Source organism: Schistocerca piceifrons, chromosome 3 (genome assembly GCF_021461385.2).
Source record: "Schistocerca piceifrons isolate TAMUIC-IGC-003096 chromosome 3, iqSchPice1.1, whole genome shotgun sequence".
Lineage (NCBI taxonomy): Eukaryota > Metazoa > Arthropoda > Insecta > Orthoptera > Acrididae > Schistocerca > Schistocerca piceifrons.
The window spans coordinates 661,649,965-661,669,966 of record NC_060140.1 but is presented as its reverse complement, the minus strand read 5'-3'; the positions used below and the strand labels follow the sequence as shown (position 1 = coordinate 661,669,966).

Below are 20,002 nucleotides of genomic sequence, written 5' to 3'. Positions count from 1 at the left end.
TTCAGTGTACCATCAAAAAGATGGCTACAATTGGTATCCAGCAGAAAGAACAATAAAGTGCTTGTTCTGAACAAGCACTATTAACTAGCTTGTGAAATCTCCTGACTTTTCAAATTGTGAGAATTACACATATGATTTTATTGAACACTTGTGTTAGAAAAGGAAGATGAACGAGCCTCAGCTGTTGAACACTGGAGAAGTGAAAATCATTGACATTCCTGGTTCCTCTGTGGATGGGGAAGGGAGTGCCATTGAGGCTGAAGAGTATCTTTCTTCGCCTCAGAAAGATCTTTCTACCAGTGTTCAGTAGTGCATTTTTTTGTCTGCTTAACACATAAAAGCATCCAGAACTTTGCGTGTCTGTGATGTAAGGAGACACATCTAACAATGAGTTAGAAGAGAAGGAAGACTTAATTTATTCTCCATAAAAGCTATGTAACTGCCAATGTGTCTGATTCTTCAACTGGTCTCAGAACTCCAACTATTGTGTTCAGAAGTGTTATTGAAATGTGTGTACAGGCATACAAATCCTGATTTATACAGTTGCTTTATAAGAGAAGGTTAAAGTTTAGGATTCTTAACTGCATATAATCCTCACTGGAACAGTCTCACTGGTTGCATGATGAGAAATGTGGAGGACATATACTTTTTCTTTCAAATCATTGTGCTAAATGTAAGTTGTGTTATAATTGCAGGAGAAGTCAAATAAAACACATTCAAAACTTGACATACAAAAAATATGTAGTCTATGTATATTGTGTTCAAGTGCCAACAAAATATCTTGATAACATTGCACTAATCTCTCTCTCTCTCTCTCTCTCTCTCTCTCTCTCTCTCTCTCTCTCTCTCCCCTCTCTTCCCTCTCTCTCTCTTCCCTTTCTTTTTCAATTTTTTAATTAATTTTTTAAGGAAGAAACAGCATTCTTGAAGATGTAGTTCAGCGTATAAATGAAATGACATTCATTTACAACTGATTATAATCAGATGCAAAATGTAATTGTGGTTAAGGCAGCATATGGAAATGCTTACATAGCAGGCAAAAATTGTTTCTTATTCTTGTTTACTGTCTTAATGTGAAAAATATAGCCATTATAATTTACGTACTCCTAAGACATACACTCTCCGTAAGTTGAGGTTACATCTGTAGTGTCAAGACATGGTACCAAACAGTACACAGGTCTTATTTACTCCAGGAATTGTTCTCAGATCACTTGCTTATTGGTTGTATTGAGACTCCTGTGTCTGTTATTGATCAAATTTTGAATCTGATGCAGTAAAATGCTCTGGACCTATAGTTCATGTTCATTTTTACATCAGGTCGGATGCGTTTGAGCTTTGCTGCTGGCGTAGGATGCTACGCATAAAATGGACCGAAAGAACAACAAATGTGTCCATTATTGAACAGCTCGACATTTCCTGATGACTTTCTTTTCATGTCGCTGAAAAAATTGTCCAGTTTTTTGGTCATATTGTGAGAAGAGATGGAGAAAATCTAGAGAAAATAATTTTGCAAGGAAAGATCAAGGGCACGAGACCAAGAGGAAGAGCAGCGAGCAGATGGATAGATCAAATGAAGAAGATCTCTGGTCCACCTCTTCACCAGGCACTAAGAGAAGCTGGCAACCGTATGGGATGGAAACGCTTGTATCATGGGGTCACAATGCTCAGCAATGAGCATGACGACTTATGATGATGATGATGATGATGATGATCAGTCTGATATCGTAGATGTGGGGCAGGTGTGCAGAGCAGTCTGAGTTGTAGTGGGGAGGTGGGTAGCCTCCACGTGACCTGTGTTTATGTTTAGTGATTTTGCTGTTTCCTCTTCCTTTACTGCTCTCACGTCAAATGAAAACAAAACGGATCTGTGACTGGGAGCTATTATGTGAATTAAAGTACATTTACATAATTACGGAGGGCTAAAATGTTGTTAGTTTCAGATCTTATTTTGTTTCCACCTTTCTGACAGCCGAGCATTAATCACCTTGTAGAACAATGAAGTTATTTTTGTCGGTTTGCTAAAGAAATTTGGCTTTTATCAATCTTTTCTGCTGAGGCAGTCAATTTATTTGAAATGAAGTGTTTAATTCCACGCTATTGGCTAGTTTCAACTGTTCGCTACATTTCAGTGCATGTTTTAATCTGCTGAAACAAATCTATTTTTAACAGGTCACAGAAAATATTGCAAATGGTGGTTTGAATTACTTTCAAAGTAAATTTCCTTTTATGCAAGATGAATTATGTGCCACAATGTATGATGACTTTCTTAAATCACAGAGTGTTTGACTCATTTAAAAATCAACTCTGAGGATGAGCGGTTTAGAAGAAGAGCCCAGAAGATCAGACATTTATGTTGTTATTAAACATTTTATTGGCACATATGTGTGATGTATCTTAAAGTGTAACACGCACAAAAAGATATCGTTATATGTGAAAGCATAGCTTGTCTTGCAGCTTATTACTCTATAGGTAAGAGAGCGGACGTGATAATTAAGACGATAAATAATCACTCGCACTCCCGTCACTTACTATGATGCAGCGTATACACAGTGTGTGTAGCATAGAGTGTATACTACAGAGAACTGATCTGGCAAAGATACAGCTGTTCTCACTGCGGTAGGATAGTGATATTATTTGGGTGAGAGCTGGTGGTTCTACATCCCCACAAACCTTCGAGGCCAATATTATATGTGAAAGCTTTGTTTTACATGTAGCAACACTATGTATAATAATTTAAACCACTAATTTTTCCTATTTGTGAGTTCGCACTACTTAACAGTGATGTTGCTATTGGCTGACTACATCACATGTCCTATACTTTGAATATCCGCTGTCATTGGCTGGCGACATCACGTGACATGAGCTGTGACTGGCTTACAAAGGCGCATCGCAATCTCGATTTCAGTGCTTCGGAAAATAGCTTGGGTGTTTGGTGGAATTCGCTTTCATACTTCCATAATACGAAAATAAGCAGCGTACATGCTGCTGCACATCAAAGTGTTTCTTTCCCCCTGAGTTTCGTTTTCTGAAGTGCCGAAAAATTCTACGCCGGTGTATAAAACCATAGCCATTCAAATGATTGATAACTTTTGCAGTTCTGAGGGAAAGTATGCTGTCACTTAGCGTGGAAAAAATGTATTTTTTAACTGGGAAACATCCGGGGAATTTTTTTCCTTGTCCGCATATACACCCTGTAAAATGAGCTTCCGTCAACACAGGTAATTTGTAGCAGTTTAACCATGGTTAATTACTGATGCAGTTTTCAACAGCTGACTTTGTGAAGTGGCTCATAGCTTAATATTTTGAATTCACGTTTCGTTTCAAATCCCCCGCCCCTCTCCATGTAGATTAGACTTTCTGTAGTTTGCCGAAGTCACTAAAGGCAAATGATAATGTTTGTTTCAAAAGAACAATCCAACAACTTACCTTCTACAGCCTTGTTTATTCCAAGGTTGAGCTTTATCTCTGATTACCTTGTCATCAATGAGACATTGAATCATTCCTTTCTTCCTTCATTACAACAGATGCTAAATATTTTTTTAACTTTTACTTTGACTCATTCCAAATCCCTGAAAGTTTTATGAAACATTATTAATGGAATGAATGAAGACATGGATGCTGGTGTATCTCGTTGGACATCAGTGACAATCTCCAGTCAGTCAGTCAGTTTGATAGCTTGACATCATTATGGATGCCATTTACCTGTTCACTATTGACATGTTCAGTTGGTCATTGAGAACCAGTGGCAGTATTATACTTTTAGGTTTTAAACCAGTGTACATAGTGTTTTGTCTCTTGTCTACAAACTGTTGATGAAAGCTGAGTTGTTTGACAGTAAGTGCTATTAATTACAGTGGTAATATTGCTAGAATATTTCCTGTTGTTGGACACTCTTATTTTAGGATAGCCATGGCTAAGAGAAATCAGAAAGATGACTTAAATACTTTCGTGATGCTGTATTGGCTTTCTGTTTTTTTGTAGCAGCTAACACACAATTCTTATTATAGGGCATGCACGGTCTGGAAACTGACCTATTTAAGTGTCTGGGATAAATTTTCCAATTCTCTTCTTTTTTTATTTATTATAATGTGTATGAAAGTCTGGACATTTTGCTCTGATTTGAACATTAAAACCATGTTTGCACAGCCCAGTATGAAATTTTATGAAATACTGTGTGATTGGGGTCATAGGTGGCCATTTTTTGCCCATTTTGTATTTTCTGTTGACAACTTGTTCTTTTTTTTTACAGTGTCAGAAGCAGTTTAGTGATGCTGATGTTGTTGTCCTTAATCCAGTAGAGGAAGATATGCCCCTAATGAAAGAAAGGCTGGAGAATAGACATGCAAAAGTGAAAGCTGGAAAGAAAGCTCGAGTAGAGGCAAAGAAGATGCCAGAAACAGCTACATCTAGCACTTCAAATGAGAAAAATGCTGAAGAAAAACCAGTTGAAAATTGTAAATTAGATGCTGGGTCACTGAAGATCTTGAATAAACAGAATGGTTGGTTTGTTAATTTTTTTTGTGTATTAAAACAATATCTTAGATCCATATATTATTCATAACATCATAATAATGTATATCTACATTGCTTGTGATCAGCAACCATCTTTGCATCATAAGATTTTATTTTACAAATTTTTAGGTGCTGGAATATGAGGGCAGTGACTAAAATTTATTTCAGAGGAAATTTTCTAACTTACTTCTTGCCAAAATTCAGCTTAAAATTCTTCAGTTTATAGTTGACATTGAGTGTTTTCAGTTTCTACTTTAGTCTCAGTTTGACAAGGAATTACTGCAACCTATATCTTCCTGAATTGGCTTATGTATTCATCTCTTGTTTTCCCCCTACAATTTTTATTCCCAGTACTGAATTGGTGATCTCTTGATGTCTCAGAACGTGGCCTACCAACTGATCCCTACTTCTAGTCAGGTTGTGTGACAAATTCCTCTTCTCACCAGTTCTATTCAGTACTTCCTCATAAGTTACATGATCTACCATCTAATCTTCAGCATTCTTCTGTAGCATTACATTTCGAAAGCTTCTGTTCTCTTCTTGTCTAAACTGTATATTGTCCATTTTTACTTCCATACATGGCTACAATCAGTGAAAATACTTTCAGGAAAGACTTCCCTACACTGAAACCTATACTAAATGTTAACAAATCTCTCTTCTTCAGAAACGCTTTTATTGTTATTGCCAGTCTACATTTTGTATCCTCTACTTTGACCATCGTGAGTTACTTTACTGCCCAAATATCAAAACTCATGTTGTTGTTGTGGTCTTCAGTCCTGAGACTGGTTTGATGCAGCTCTCCATGCTACTCTATCCTGTGCAAGCTTCTTCATCTCCCAGTACCTACTGCAACCTGTATCCTTCTGAATCTGTTTAGTGTATTGATCTCTTGGTCTCCCTCTACGATTTTTACCCTCCACGCTGCCCTCCAATACTAAATTGGTGATCCCTTGATGCCTCAGAACATGTCCTACCAACCGATCCCTTCTTCTAGTCAGTTTGTGCCACAAACTTCTTTTCTCCCCAATCCTATTCAATACCTCCTCATTAGTTACGTGATCTACCCACCTTATCTTCAGCATCCTTCTGTAGCACCACATTTCGAAAGCTTCTATTCTCTTCTTGTCCAAACTAGTTATCGTCCATGTTTCACTTCCATACATGGCTACACTTCATACAAATACTTTCAGAAACGACTTCCTGACACTTAAATCTATACTCGATGTTAACAAATTTCTCTTCTTCAGAAACGATTTCCTTGCCATTGCCAGTCTACATTTTATATCCTCTCTACCTCGACCATCATCAGTTATTTTACTCCCTAAATAGCAAAACTCCTTTACTGCTTTAAGTGTCTCATTTCCTAATCTAATCCCCTCAGCATCACCCGATTTAATTTGACTACATTCCATTATCCTCGTTTTGCTTTCGTTTTTGTTCATCTTATATCCTCCTTTCAAGACACTGTCCATTCCGTTCAACTGCTCTTCCAAGTCCTTTGCTGTCTCTGACAGAATTACAATGTCATCGGCGAACCTCAAAGTTTTCACTTCTTCTCCATGAATTTTAATACCTACTCCAAATCTTTCTTTTGTTTCCTTTACTGCTTACTCAATATACAGATTGAATAACATTGAGGAGAGGCTACAACCCTGTCTCACTCCTTTCCCAACCACTGCATCCCTTCATGCCCCTCGACTCTTATAACTGCCATCTGATTTCTGTACAAATTGTAAATAGCCTTTCGCTCCCTGTATTTTATACCTGCCACCTTCAGAATTTGAAAGAGAGTATTCCAGTTAACATTGTCAAAAGCTTTCTCTAAGTTTACAAATGCTAGAAACATAGGTTTGCCTTTTCTTAATCTTTCTTCTAAGATAAGTCGTAAGGTTAGTATTGCCTCACGTGTTCCAACATTTCTATGGAATCCAAACTGATCTTCCCCGAGGTCCGCTTCTACCAGTTTTTCCATTCGTCTGTAAAGAATTTGCGTTAGTATTTTGCAGCTGTGACTTATTAAACTGATAGTTCGGTAATTTTCACATCTGTCAACACCTGCTTTCTTTGGCATGGAATTATTATATTCTTCTTGAAGTCTGAGGGTATTTCGCCTGTCTCATACATCTTGCTCACCAGATGGTAGAGTTCTGTCATGACTGGCTCTCCCACGGCCGTCAGTAGTTCCAATGGAATATTGTCTACTCCGGGGGCCTTGTTTCGACTCAGGTCTTTCAGTGCTCTGTCAAACTCTTCACGCAGTATCGTATCTCCCATTTCATCTTCATCTACATCCTCTTCCATTTCCGTAATATTGTCCTCAAGTACATCGCCCTTGTATAGACCCTCTATATACTCCTTCCACCTTTCTGCCTTCCCTTCTTTGTTTAGAACTGGGTTGCCATCTGAGCTCTTGATATTCATACAAGTGGTTCTCTTCTCTCCAAAGGTCTCTTTAATTTTCCTGTAGGCAGTATCTATCTTACCGCAGTGAGACAAGCCTCTACATCCTTACATTTGTTCTCTAGCCATCCCTGCTTAGCCATTTTGCACTTCCTGTCGATCTCATTTTTGAGACGTTTGTATTCCTTTTTGCATGCTTCATTTACTGCATTTTTATATTTTCTCCTTTCATCAATTAAATTCAATATTTCTTCTGTTACCCAAGGATTTCTATTAGCCCTCGCCTTTTTACCTACTTGATCGTCTGCTGCCTTCACTACTTCATCTCTCAGAGCTACCCATTCTTCTTCTACTGTATTTCTTTCCCCCATTCCTGTCAATTGTTCCCTTATGCTCTCCCTGAAACTCTGTACAACCTCTGGTTCTTTCAGTTTATCCAGGTCCCATCTCCTTAGATTCCCACCTTTTTGCAGTTTCTTCAGTTTCAATCTGCAGTTCATAACCAATAGATTGTGGTCAGAATCCACATCTGCCCCTGGAAATGTCTTACAATTTAAAACCTGGTTCCTAAATCTCTGTCTTACTATTATATAATCTATCTGATACCTTTTAGTATCTCCAGGATTCTTCCAGGTATACAACCTTCTTTTATGATTCTTGAACCAAGTGTTAGCTATGATTAAGTTATGCTCTGTGCAAAATTCTACAAGGCGGCTTCCTCTTTCATTTCTTTCCCTCAACCCATATTCACCTACTATGTTTCCTTCTCTCCCTTTTCCTACTGACGAATTCCAGTCACCCATGACTATTAAATTTTTGTCTCCCTTCACTACCTGAATAATTTCTTTTAGCTCGTCATACATTTCATCTATTTCTTCATCATCAGCAGAGCTAGTTAGCATATAAACTTGTACTACTGTAGTAGGCATGGGCTTTGTGTCTATCTTGGCCACAATAATGCGTTCACTATGCTGTTTGTAGTAGCTAACCCGAACTCCTATTTTTTTATTCATTATTAAACCTACTCCTGCATTACCCCTATTTGATTTTGTATTTAGAACCCTGTAAACACCTGACCAAAAGTCTTGTTCCTCCTGCCACCGAACTTCACTAATTCCCACTATATCTAACTTTAACTTATCCATTTCCCTTTTTAAATTTTCTCACCTACCTGCCCGATTAAGGGATCTGACATTCCACGCTGCGATCCATAGAATGCCAGTTTTCTTTCTCCTGATAACGCCGTCCTCTTGGGTAGTCCCCGCCCGGAGATCCGAATGGGGGACTATTTTACCTCCGGAATATTTTACCCAAGAGGCCGCCATCATCATTTAATCATTGTGGTTGCACCTACGGTACGGCCATCTGTATCGCTGAGGCACGCAAGCCTCCCCACCAACGGCAAGGTCCATGGTTCATGGGGGGTCAAAACTCATATAGTACTATAAGTGTCATTTCCCTCAGCATCACCTGACATTCCATTATCCTTGTTTTGCTTTTGGTGATGTTAATTTTATATCCTCCTTTCAAGACACTGTCCATTCCGTTCAACTGTTCTGCCAAGTCCTTTGCTGTCTCTGACAGAGTTTCAGTGTCATCGGCAAACTCAGTTTTTATTTCTTCTCCTTGGTCTTTAATTCCTGTTCCAAATTTTTCTTTTGGTTCCTTTATTGCGTGCTCCATATACAGATTCAATAACATTGGAGATAGGCTACAACCCTGTCTCACTCCCTGCTCAATCACTGCTTCCCTTTCATGCCCCTCAACTCTTATAACTGCCATCTGGTTTCTGTACAAATTGTAAATAGCCTTTCGCTCCCCATATTTTACCCCTGCCACCTATAGAATTTGAGAGTGTGTGTTCCAGTCAATCTTTCTCTTAAGTCTACAAATTCTATAAACATAGGTTTGCCTCTCCTTAACTTGTCTTCTATGAGAAGTTGTAGGGTCATATTGCCTTGCATGTTCCTGCACTACTCCGGAATCAAACTGATTTTCCCTGAGGTTGGCTTCTACCAGTTTTTCCATTCTTCTGGAAAGAATGTGTGTGTGTTTTGCAACCATGACTTGCTAAACTGGTAGTTTAGTAATTTTCACATCTGTCATCACCTTCTCTATTTGGAATGGGAATTACTATATTCTTATTGAAGTCTGAGGGTATTTCATGTGTCTCACATGTCTTACTCACCATATCGAAGAGTTTTGTCACAGCTGGCTCTCCTAAGGCTATCAGTAGTTCTAACGGAATGTTGTCTGCTCCCAGAGCCTTGATTTGATTTAGGTCTTTCAGTGCTCTGTCAGAGTTTTCATGCAGTATCATATCTCCCATTTCATCATCATCTCTGTCCTCTTCCATTTCTCTAACATTGCCCTCAAGTACATCGCCCTTGTATAGGCCCTCTATGCACCCCTTCCGCCTTTCAGCTTTCCTTCTTTGTCTGTTACTAGCCCCCCCTGCGGACCCGGGGGTTAGAATAGGCCCAAGGTATTCCTGCCTGTCGTAGGAGGCGACTAAAAGGAGTCTCACACCTTTCAGCCTTTATGTGGTGGTCCCCTGTAGGGTTTGACCTCCATTTTTCAAAATTTTCCTGAAGAGTGAGCCAATTTGGGAAGTGCGCCTTACATGGTGCATTGTGTCCATCTTGCATTGAGATCCTTAGCCCACTTTCTTGTCATGGCATTGCAGTCCCGCTTGTCCTCCATCTCTTGAGCGAGGATGCCTTCCTGGGTGCGTTTTCCTCCACCCACTATGCAGTGTCGTTTTCTGTGCCAACAATGACTACAGACTTCTTTGCACCTGATATCCAGCACGGTAGCCAGTCTGTTGTGTTGGGGCTGCCATGTACCCTGTTGGTTGTAGCCGCCTGACCACACAGGGATCGCTCTGCTGATGCCTGTGCCGTTGACTCCCTACATATGCCAAGGAGTAGTTGCCCGTCACTATGGGGCATCGGGAATCCTGGCAATGGCTATCCTGCCAGGTGGCCTGTGCTGCGGCTGGGTGTTGCTTGTGGGGAAGGCACCTGGTCGGAGTGGGTGGCATCAGGGCGGATGATACGCAATGAAGCGCACCACATCATCATTTGCTGCTAATTAAATGCCAGCAGTCTCTAAGCATTGCAAGTCTCAGTACAATGCAAGGAAGTGTGATCCTAAATCGTTCCCCTCCCCCGCCACACCATGGGAGGAACGCCAGGCTAAGGATGGCAGCGAACCTTTTTCGCTCTGGTACCTCATATGTACGAGAGCTGATGGGGACTTCTTTGTCTCGATGAAGCCTCAGTTTTTTGTAGAGCACTTAGAGGACAAGTTTGTGGAAGTTGAAAACTTGTCCAAAATGCGGTCAGGGTCAGTCTTGATAAAAATGCATTCTCTGCACAGTCACAGGCATTACTCACTTGTGACAAGCTGGGGATGTTTCTGTTACTATCACACCTCATAAGAGCTTAAATATGGTCCGGGGTATTATATTCCACAGGCACCTTCTTTTGAAGTGTGGTGATGAGCAGCGCACGAACTTAGAGCGACGAGGAGTTCATTTCGTCCAGCGTGTCCATGGGAGGCTGCCACTGGAGCCTTCATCTTGGCCTTCGAGGGTGACACATTACTCCAGAAGGTCAAGGTGATGGTCTACCACTTTGATGCCAAACCATTTATCCCTCCCCCAGTGCGGTGCTTTAAGTGCTGGAAGTTCGGCCATATGTCTTCCCATTGTACTTCCAGCATCCCATGTTGAGATTGTGGATGTCCATCCCATCCCAATACTCCGTGTGCCCCGCCTCCCATTTGTTTCAACTGCAGAGAGCATCATTCCTCTTGCTCACCAGACTGCAGGATTTTACAGTGAGAAAGGAAAATCATGGAATACGAGGGCTATTCAGAAAGTAGGGAACGTTTTGGCATTAAAAAAAAACTAAGTACAAGAAATACATTTTATTATATACATCTGAAAGAGTGACTGACATTCTGCTTTTCCACATAGTCACCAAACAAATTGCAGCAGTTATCAAAGTGGTGGACAAGCTTTGAAAGATCTTCGTTGTAAAATTCTGCTGCCTAAGACTTCAGCCAGTGAGTCATGCCTGCCTGGAGTTCCGCGTCATCATCAAAGCGCTGCGTTACAAGCCAGTTCTTCATCTTGGGAAACAAGTGGAAGTCGCTTGGTGCAAGATCGGGGCTGTAGGGCAGATGAGGGAAAATTTCCCATTTTAATGAATTGAGGAGTTCTTTAGTGCGGTTTGCCGTGTGAGATCGGGCATTGTCGTGCAAAAACAAAATTTTGGATATCAGCTTTCCTCGGCATTTAGTTAAAACTGCTCTTCTAAGGCTGTGTAAAGTTTGACAGTACCAGGCAGAATTTATGGTTGCTCTACGTTCAAGAAAATCTATAAGAATCTCACCTTGCCTAGCCTAAAACACTGTTGGCATCAGCTTCCTTGCTTACAAGGTTTGCAGACATTTTCTTGGTTTTTGGGGGGACCTTGTGTGCCCCCACTCCATGGACTGTAATTCTATCTCGCAATTCATGTGTTTCACCCAAGTCTTGTCACCTGTTATGGTTTGATCCAGTAATGTATTACCATGTTTGTGGTAGGCCTTCAGAACTGTCCAAGTTGCCCCCATTTGCACAAAATTTGTGGTAGCCTAGCTCTTGACTGGCAATTTCAAACAACAAAATCACTGAAACTTGTGGAAAAGAAAGCGAAAGCTCCGTTATTGTGAAGCAACGGTTTTAACGAATCGTTTCATCCACTTTGGTGACAAGGTAGTCAGTCACAATGCTCTGGCGTCCACTCTTCTCTTCATCATGAACATTGGTTCGGCCATTTTTAAATTGAATGCACCATTTCCTGATGGAACATGCACTCATTACGTTGTTTCCGTACATTTCACACCGTTCACGATAAATTTCTATAAGTTTTAGTTTTTTTGCCAACAAAAACCATATCACATACCGCACCTCACAACTGGCGGTATTTTCGATTGCAGCACACATTTCAGATTCGAATATCAAAAAAACCAGACACGCAGAGATGTTACCGCTGTCATGGAGGGATGTGGACTGAGCTGCCGAGCACACACATACCAAAATATACATGGTCAGCGCGTGCCTAGTGGCGTCAGATGGAAACGTTCCCTACTTTCTGAATAGCCCTCGTACAAGACCCTGGACTGACTGACCTACACAGAGGCCAAGAGGAAATTTGAGTGCCTGCATCCTGTGACTATGACCACCTCATATACCGCCGCTACAAGGACAGTTGTAACCCCATTAGTTCCGTGAGTTCCAGTTGTCTCTCAGAGCTGGAAGACTACAGCTGCCCCTTTGATGGTGGGGGGTATTTCCCTCCCTGTTGCTCCTGCACCACCTACATCGGGAACACTGTCCCCTGAACCATCAGGGACACCAGCCCCCACTTCTCAGCCGGAGAAGCGTAAGTCTTCCTTGGCTCCTCACACTAAGAAGGGGTCCCTTGGGTCACTCCCTTCCCAGGTTTCTGCTATTGGGAAAGGTGACACCCGCCAGTGGTTGAAGTGCCCAAAAGCAGCTGTTCGTAGGGCTTCACGATCATCCTCAGTTCCGGAGACTGAATCAATGAAGCCCTCCCAGCCAGAGAAACCCAAGGATCAGCAAGAGAAATCCAGAAAGAAGACCCCCAAGACAAAGGGAATTGTGGTGGCACCCACACCACGACTGCCTACAAGCTGTGTGTCTGAGGATGAGGTGAAGATTCTGGCATCCGCTGAGGACCTACATCTCCCCAGATCCTCAGACACAATGGATATAGCCTGTTCAGGAAATAAGTCGGTGGCAGCAGGTGACCCTGGGGCATAGACTGCCTCATTGAGTGTTTCATGCCTTCCCAGTCTCACGATGGTGTCATCCTCCAGTGGAACTGCGGCGGTTTTTTCCACCACCTGGCTGAGCTATGGCAACTGTTAAGCTTTACACCTGCTTTCTGCATTGCCCTCCAGGAAATCTGGTTCCCGGCAGTGTGGACCTCTGCCCTTTGCAGCTACAGAGGATATTACAAGAAACATAGCGAATATAATAGAGAGTCAGGTGAAGTTTGCGTTTATGTTCTGAACTTGGTATGTAGTGAACCTGTGCCCCTCCAAACGTCTCTTGAAGCTGTGGCTGTCAGGATACAGACGACGCAGGAAATAACTGCCTGCAACATATATCTCCCTCCAGATGGTGGGGTACCCCTGAATGTATTGGCTGCACTGGTTGATCAACTCCTTAAACCTTTCATAGTTTTGGGTGATTTTAACACCTATTAACCCCTTATGGTGTAGCACCATGCTTACTGGCCGTGGCAGAGATGTCGAAAATTTACTGTCCCAACTCAACCTCTGCCTTTTAAATACTGGGGCCACCACACGTTTCAGTGTGGCTCATGGTAATTATTCAGCAATTGATTTATTAATTTGGAGCCAAGGACTCCTCTCATCCATCCAGTGGTGAGCACATGACGACCTGTGTTATAGTAAACCCATCCCCATCTTCCTGTCACTCCCCCAGCATCATGCCCACAGACACCTACCCAGATGGGCTTTAAACAAAGCAGACTGGGTAGCCTTCACCTCTGCTGTCGCAGTTGAATCTCCCCCACTTGTTGCCTCAATGTCGTGATTGAGCAGGTCACTGCAACGATAATTTCTGCAGTGGAAAACATGATCCCTTGTTCTCTAGGATGCCTCCGGCCAAAGACAGTCACTTGGTGGTGGCCAGAAGTCGCTGAGGCAGTTAGTGTTGGCGAGCTTTACAGCAACATGAGCGGCACCCTTCCCTAGAGCACCTAATAGCTTTTAAGCGGCTCTGTGCTCGTGTTCGCCTGCTTATAAAACGACAGAAACGGGAGTGTTGGGAGAGGTACGTGTCAACCATTGGGTGCCACGCGTCACCTTCCCAAGTCTGGACAAAGATCAGATGTCTTTTTGGGTACCAGACCCCAACAGGTGTCCATGCCGTTAACATCAATGGCGTGCTCTCTACCGAGGCAAACGTGATTGCCAAGCACTTTGCTGAGCACTATGCTCGTGCCTCTGCATTGGAGAACTACCCCCAAAGCCTTTTGCACCCTCAAACGGAGGATGGAAATGAAAGTCCTCTCGTTCACTGCATGCCACAGTGAACCGTATAATGCTCCATTTACAGAATGGGAGCTCCTCAGCACCCTTGCACATTGCCCCGACACAGCTCTTGGGCCGGATCGGATCCACAGTCAGAGGATTAAACATCTCTTGTCTGACTACTCCTCATTGTCTTCAACCGGATCTGGTGCGATGGCATCTTTCCATCGCAATGGCGGGAGAGCACCACCATTCCGGTGCTAAAACCTGGTAAATATCCGCTTGATGTGGATAGCTATTGGACCATCAGTCTCACCAACATTCTCTGTAAGATGCTGGAACGTATGGTGTGTCCTGGGTTGGGTCCTGGAGTCATGTGGCCTACTGGCTCCATGTTAGGGCGGCTTCTGCCAGGGTCACTCTACCACTGATAATCTTGTGCCCCTTGAGTCTGCCATCCGAACAGCCTTTTCCAGATGCCAACGTCTGGTTGCTGTCTTTTTTGGCCTACGTAAAGCATACAACACGACCTGGCGACATCATATCCTAGCCACTTTGCATGAGTGGGGTCTCGTGGGCCCGCTCCCAATTTTTATTCAAAACTTCCTGTCGCTCCGTACTTTCCATGTCCAAGTTGGTGCTTCCCATAGTTCCCCTGTATTCAGGATAATGGCTTTCCGCAGGGTTCTATATTGAGTGTAAATTTTTAGTGGCCATCAATGGCCTAGCAGCAGATGTAGGGCCGTCGGTCTCCCCTTCTTTGTATGCAGGTGACTTCTGCATTCGTATTGCTCCTCCAGTACTGGTGTTGCTGAGCGGCACCTACAGGGAGCCATTCACAAGGCGCAGTCATGGGCTCTAGCCCACGGCTTTAATTTTTAGCAGCGAAGTCATGTGTCGCGCACTTCTGTTGGCATCGTACCATTCATCTGGAACCTGAAGTTTATCTTAATGACGATCCACTCACTGTAGTGGAGATTCATCTATTCTTGGGACTGGTTTTCGATTCCCGGTTGACTTGGCTACTTCACCTTCGTCAGCTTAAGCTGGAGTGCTGGCAGCACCTCAATGCTCTCCGCTGCCTGAGCAACACCAACTGGGGTGCAGATTGCTCTACACAGCTGCAGTTCTCCAGAGCCCTTGTTCAATCCTGCCTTGATTATGGGAGTCTGGTTTACAGTTCAGCAGTGCCCTAAGCATTGTGTTTTTCCTCAGCTCAGTGTACCACTGTGGCGTTCGCCTAGTGACGGGAGCTTTTAGAATAAGTCCAGTGACCAGTGCCCTGATGGAGGCCAGAGTACCTCCATTGCGGATCCGACGTGCACAGCTGCTCGCCGGTTATGTTGCTCACATTCGTAGTTCTCCTGAGCGTCTGAATTACTGTCTCCTTTTCCCGCCCATGGCTGTTCATCTCCCTCATCGGCGGCCCAGGTCAGGGCTCACAGTTGCGGTTCTCGTGCAATCTCTTCTCTCTGAACTGGAGTCCTTCCCCTTACCACCTCTCCTTGAGGTCCATTCACTTACACCTCCATGGCGTACACCTCGCCCGAAGCTTCCTCTGGCTGTTTTGCATGGCCATAAGGACTCCATCAACCCCGCTGCACTCTGCTCTCTCTTCCTCTCAATTCTTGATGTGTTCCAGGACTCTGAAGTTGTTTCCACCGATGGCTTGGTGGCTGATGGTAATATTGTGTTTGACTATGTCCACAGATGCCATATGGAACAGCATTCCTTGCCCGCTGGTTGCAGTGTATTCACTTGTAGAGCTTGTGGCCGTATCTAGTGCATATCAGTACATCCGTTCCTGTTCTGGTGAGTCATTTCTTCTCTGTTCTGACTCCCTGAGCAGCTTACAAGCTGTCAACCGGTGCTACCCTCACCATCCTTTGGTGGGGAACATCCAGGAGTTCATCTCTGCCGTGGAATGGTCCAATCGTTCAGTGGTGTTTGTGTGGCCCACGAGACATGTTGGAATCCCAGGCAACGAACTTGCTGATAGGCTGGCTAAAGAGGCTACGTGGAAACTGCTCTTGGTGGGTCATCTCTGAAACTGACCTGGATTCTGTCTTATGCCGCCAGGTTTTTTAGCTTTGGGAGACGGAGTGGCATAACAGTATGCACAACAAACTGCGTGTCATTAAGGAGACTGTGAGTGTGTGTAAGGAGACTGCGAGTGTGTGGAAGTCTTCACTGTGGACTTCTCACAGGGAATCAGTTGTCCTTTGTTGGCTCTGCATTGCCCATACGTCGCTCACCCATGGTTACCTCCTCCATCGTGAGGACCCACCTCAGTGTCACTGTGGCTCCTAAATGACAGTCGTCCACCTCTTGCTGGACTGCCCACTTTTAGCCGCTCTGCGGGGTAATATTAACCTTCCCAGCACCCTACCTTTGGTCTTGGGTGACAATGCCTCAACAGCAGATTTAGTTTTACATTTTATTCATGAGGGTGGGTTTTATCATTTGATCTGAGTTTTAGCGCATGTCCTTTGTCCCTCTGTGTCATCCACCCTGGGGCTTTTAGGGTGGAGGTTTTAATGTGTTGTAGAGTGACTGGCTTCTCCTTTTTTATTCTGATGGTCAGCCAGCCATGGTAATCTGCTTTCTTGATTTTAATCTCTTCTCCCTGTTTCTTGCATCTCTCTGTGGTTTTCTTGTCCTGTTTTGTCCATTGTAGTGTTTGTTGTCTTTCTGTTAACTGGTTCTTCCTTTCTCCTGTTATTGTGTCATACTTCTTCTTTCCCTTGGGTAATTGTTCTAATGAGAACAAGGGACTGATGACATCCCAGTGGAGGGATCAACCAACCAATAACGTGCGATGTGACACATTACAATAAAGGTAGCGCAATGCAATGCTTATCCATGCAACACTTGTGTCCCCACTGGAGCTATATGACAAGCAACAATACAGCGTAAATCATGTTTTTGCCTAAGTTGCAGCAATCGTGGACCTATCTGGAGAGTAGGTTATTGTGGCTCAACATAGTACTATAAATATCAAACATAGTTCTCAACGTAAGCACTAATTCTACTGAATTAAAATTGCCACTATGAAAAGTTTGTTAGTGAGTTATTCAGTGTGGTACATACGTAAATAATAGTTAAAATTAATAGAGCTAAGGTTTCTAAAACTGTTCAGTTTTACGAGGTAGATGTGACTTAGCTTGAGGTGCTGGGTTTGAAGTGAGATCAGTCACCATTGGTAGTTAGGTGTGGATGGTGAACTCTTCACAGATGCAGACATCTTTCAGCTTGAAAATGCAAGTGTGAGTGAGTGCTTTAGCTTGTATTGGCAGCATATGAAAAAGAGAAACACAAGGCCCCTCCACAGGGTGGCAATAGCCTCACATGTCGCACGTCTTTACCACTTGTCGTGGATGACCTCCACCAATATATATCACATATTTATATGAGAATGGAAAGAGAGAGATGGCTCTCCTTCCAATATTATAAACAATTTTAGTACATTAGCTACATTTTGTATGTAGCAGTCCATAACCTAATCTACACCAAGCTTAAAACTGGCTAGCAACTACATTTTCACTGCGAACTTTTCAAAATATATATATTTATGTTAGTTTACTTGATGTCCGAGGATCATAATATCCATGGGCAGTAGCATAAAGAAAATTATCAAGCTGTGATAGGGTATGAAAATGTCGGTTTTTCTTACTAAATAGTTTGCTTAGAATCAAATAAGAAAGACTACTTGGCAGAGACTACATGCAAATCTAAAATCTTTGCTTTTTTTTTCAGAAAGAAAAAGTTTCACTGAGAGATATGGACATACCATTGCTTCATTTACATAAAACAGTTTTTTTTCAGAGCATATCAGATAACATTAAATTTGGTTCTTCTTTCCCCCCTTTGTATATCGTATGCCACTGTTGCACAATGGAGGAACCAGCACTTGCAGTTGCATCAGGTGGTGTGACAGAGATATGTGTTGGTGTTGTACTGCTGTCATCACATTGTGACCACTTCAGTCACTTCATTACGTTTCTACAGTGTCATCAGTTGAAAGAGATTTGAGACCGGTTCATTAAAAAATAGAGAAATGTTAAGATGGTGTTTCTAATGTCAGGTGTCTTGTATATTCTTTCCCTCCCTCCCTCCCAGTTGAGTATAATGCACAGGTGTATGTACAACCATGTAAAATTATCAGGAAAGTTCTTGTTTTGGATGTTCAACTCGCACATCACGTTCGCACTTTCTTCAGTTTTGGCGAACCATCAGAGACCTATCTGCACCTTGTCATTTTGTGGCAGGTTTGTGGTGATAACACAGTCTCATCACCCTTGTTGAGTCTTTTCACGCAAGAACTTCTATGGTTCCCGTTTTAATCAAAGTCTGGCAGGTATCCACGTGTCATTTTTGTTTATGAGTCATGTATCTGGGACAAGCTATGCTCATTTTTTTTATTCTTCATATCATTGTGGAGAACATTCTGAACATTTGAATGAGAGATGTTGCTCCTTTGGAATTTACGGCGCAACAAATTTGACACATTACAACCACATGTCCAGTACTTAAAACTGGCTGGTCGATTGCATGTCTGTTGTTTATAGTTCTTAATTCAAGCTTCGACTATAGTTACTGTGCCGATGTGGCTTACACGCTAGCAATAAAGTCAGTATCATAAATTTTTGTACAGACAGTGTATGTACTCCATCAATGCAGGTTACTTCTGCACCGTATTGCAAGAAGCACCATGTATTGTACTGCATCTCTTATAACCTTAGTGGGAACAGTGCCGAAGGGTTAACACTATAGTTTACTTCCTTAATTTGAAACTTGAAATATCCAACTTGTGCTCTGTATTTAAATTATTATTCATTGTCATCCATACATATCTATATGGTTTATGTAAATTATTTTGCTGCAGGTACCAAACCTTCAGAAAAAGTTTCACTCAAGAGAACTGGTAATGGGCAGATTGAAGATCCAGTTTTCAAGAAAACTAAAAGTTCGTATAGTGTGGCACAGGATCCAAAGGCATCTGAAGTCTACAAATCCCTATTTACATCTCATCATAAGGCAAATGAGCAAGTTAAAGCACATTGGATTACTTACAACCCCTTTTATAACTGATTTGCTTGATATTGATAATTTTTACAAGCCAGCATTAATGTATTTTATGTAAATTTGTACATAAATAAGACACAATAAACAGTTTAAAATTAATGGTACCATAATCAACTGTCAGTTAATCCAATAAGTATGAAAAGGATTGATTGCAGTCTGGCCAGACCAGCTAGAGTTATTTTTCATATGGCATGAGATGTCTGCTTGAATGAATGTTTGTATTTTCCTTTCATCTCTGGAGAAGGATCTTTACAGTATGCCGCAATCTATCCTTTTCATAATTGTTGATATTCCAGTCTGGACTTCCCACTGTTAGCCATTTTATTCACTGTTTCCATACAACATACTTTCAATTACTTTCTACAATGTGTTAATCATTATAAAAGGAAACTTTTACATATACCAACTACTCAAATATCCCAGACCAGTAACATCTAGATACAGGCATTGCAGGCCTGGGCTTCCTGAGCTGGGGGCACATCAGTACCACAGCCTGCTACAACTACAAGATCTGTGTGTACTTCTGTGATCACTGTTGTGTGTAACTATGGAACATTAAGCATTGGAGGGAGTGGGAATCTTGGCTCAAGAGCCCAGATTGCAACAAAGCCTGAATGCTAAAGTAGTTGTATGTTGTTGATGTGGATGGCTGTTGAGGCGAAATGGTGACTAAGTTTTATTACATTTACTCAGTAATGTGGACAGTCTATCTCAGTTAACATGTTTGTCTGTTGGTACTTATAGGAAAACCAACATAAAAAAAAGTAGCATTTAGATCTCTGGTGTTTCCGTGAGTACTAAAATAGCTAGTTAACAGAACGAGAGAGGACTATTATGCAGAGCAGTCATATTCTATATTGCAGTTGGTTACAGGACACAGGTGTCTCAAAATGTATATTTGATTACAGAGAGAAACAGGACATCGTCT

General features: G+C 42.3%; 1 protein-coding gene across 2 annotated transcripts in view; it reads left to right on the top strand.

Moving 5' to 3' along the window:
• The window catches only part of LOC124788727 (replication termination factor 2), a 69,444-nt gene extending 50,271 nt beyond the window's left edge, over positions 1–19,173 (top strand). For both annotated transcript variants that reach the window (XM_047256009.1, XM_047256008.1), the window contains 2 exons: positions 4,250–4,499; positions 18,875–19,173. In XM_047256009.1, the coding sequence (XP_047111965.1) occupies positions 4,250–4,499; positions 18,875–19,080 (456 nt within the window). In that variant the 3' untranslated portion in view covers positions 19,081–19,173. The remainder of the gene's footprint in view (positions 1–4,249; positions 4,500–18,874) is intronic.
• The last annotated feature ends 829 nt before the right edge of the window (positions 19,174–20,002 follow it).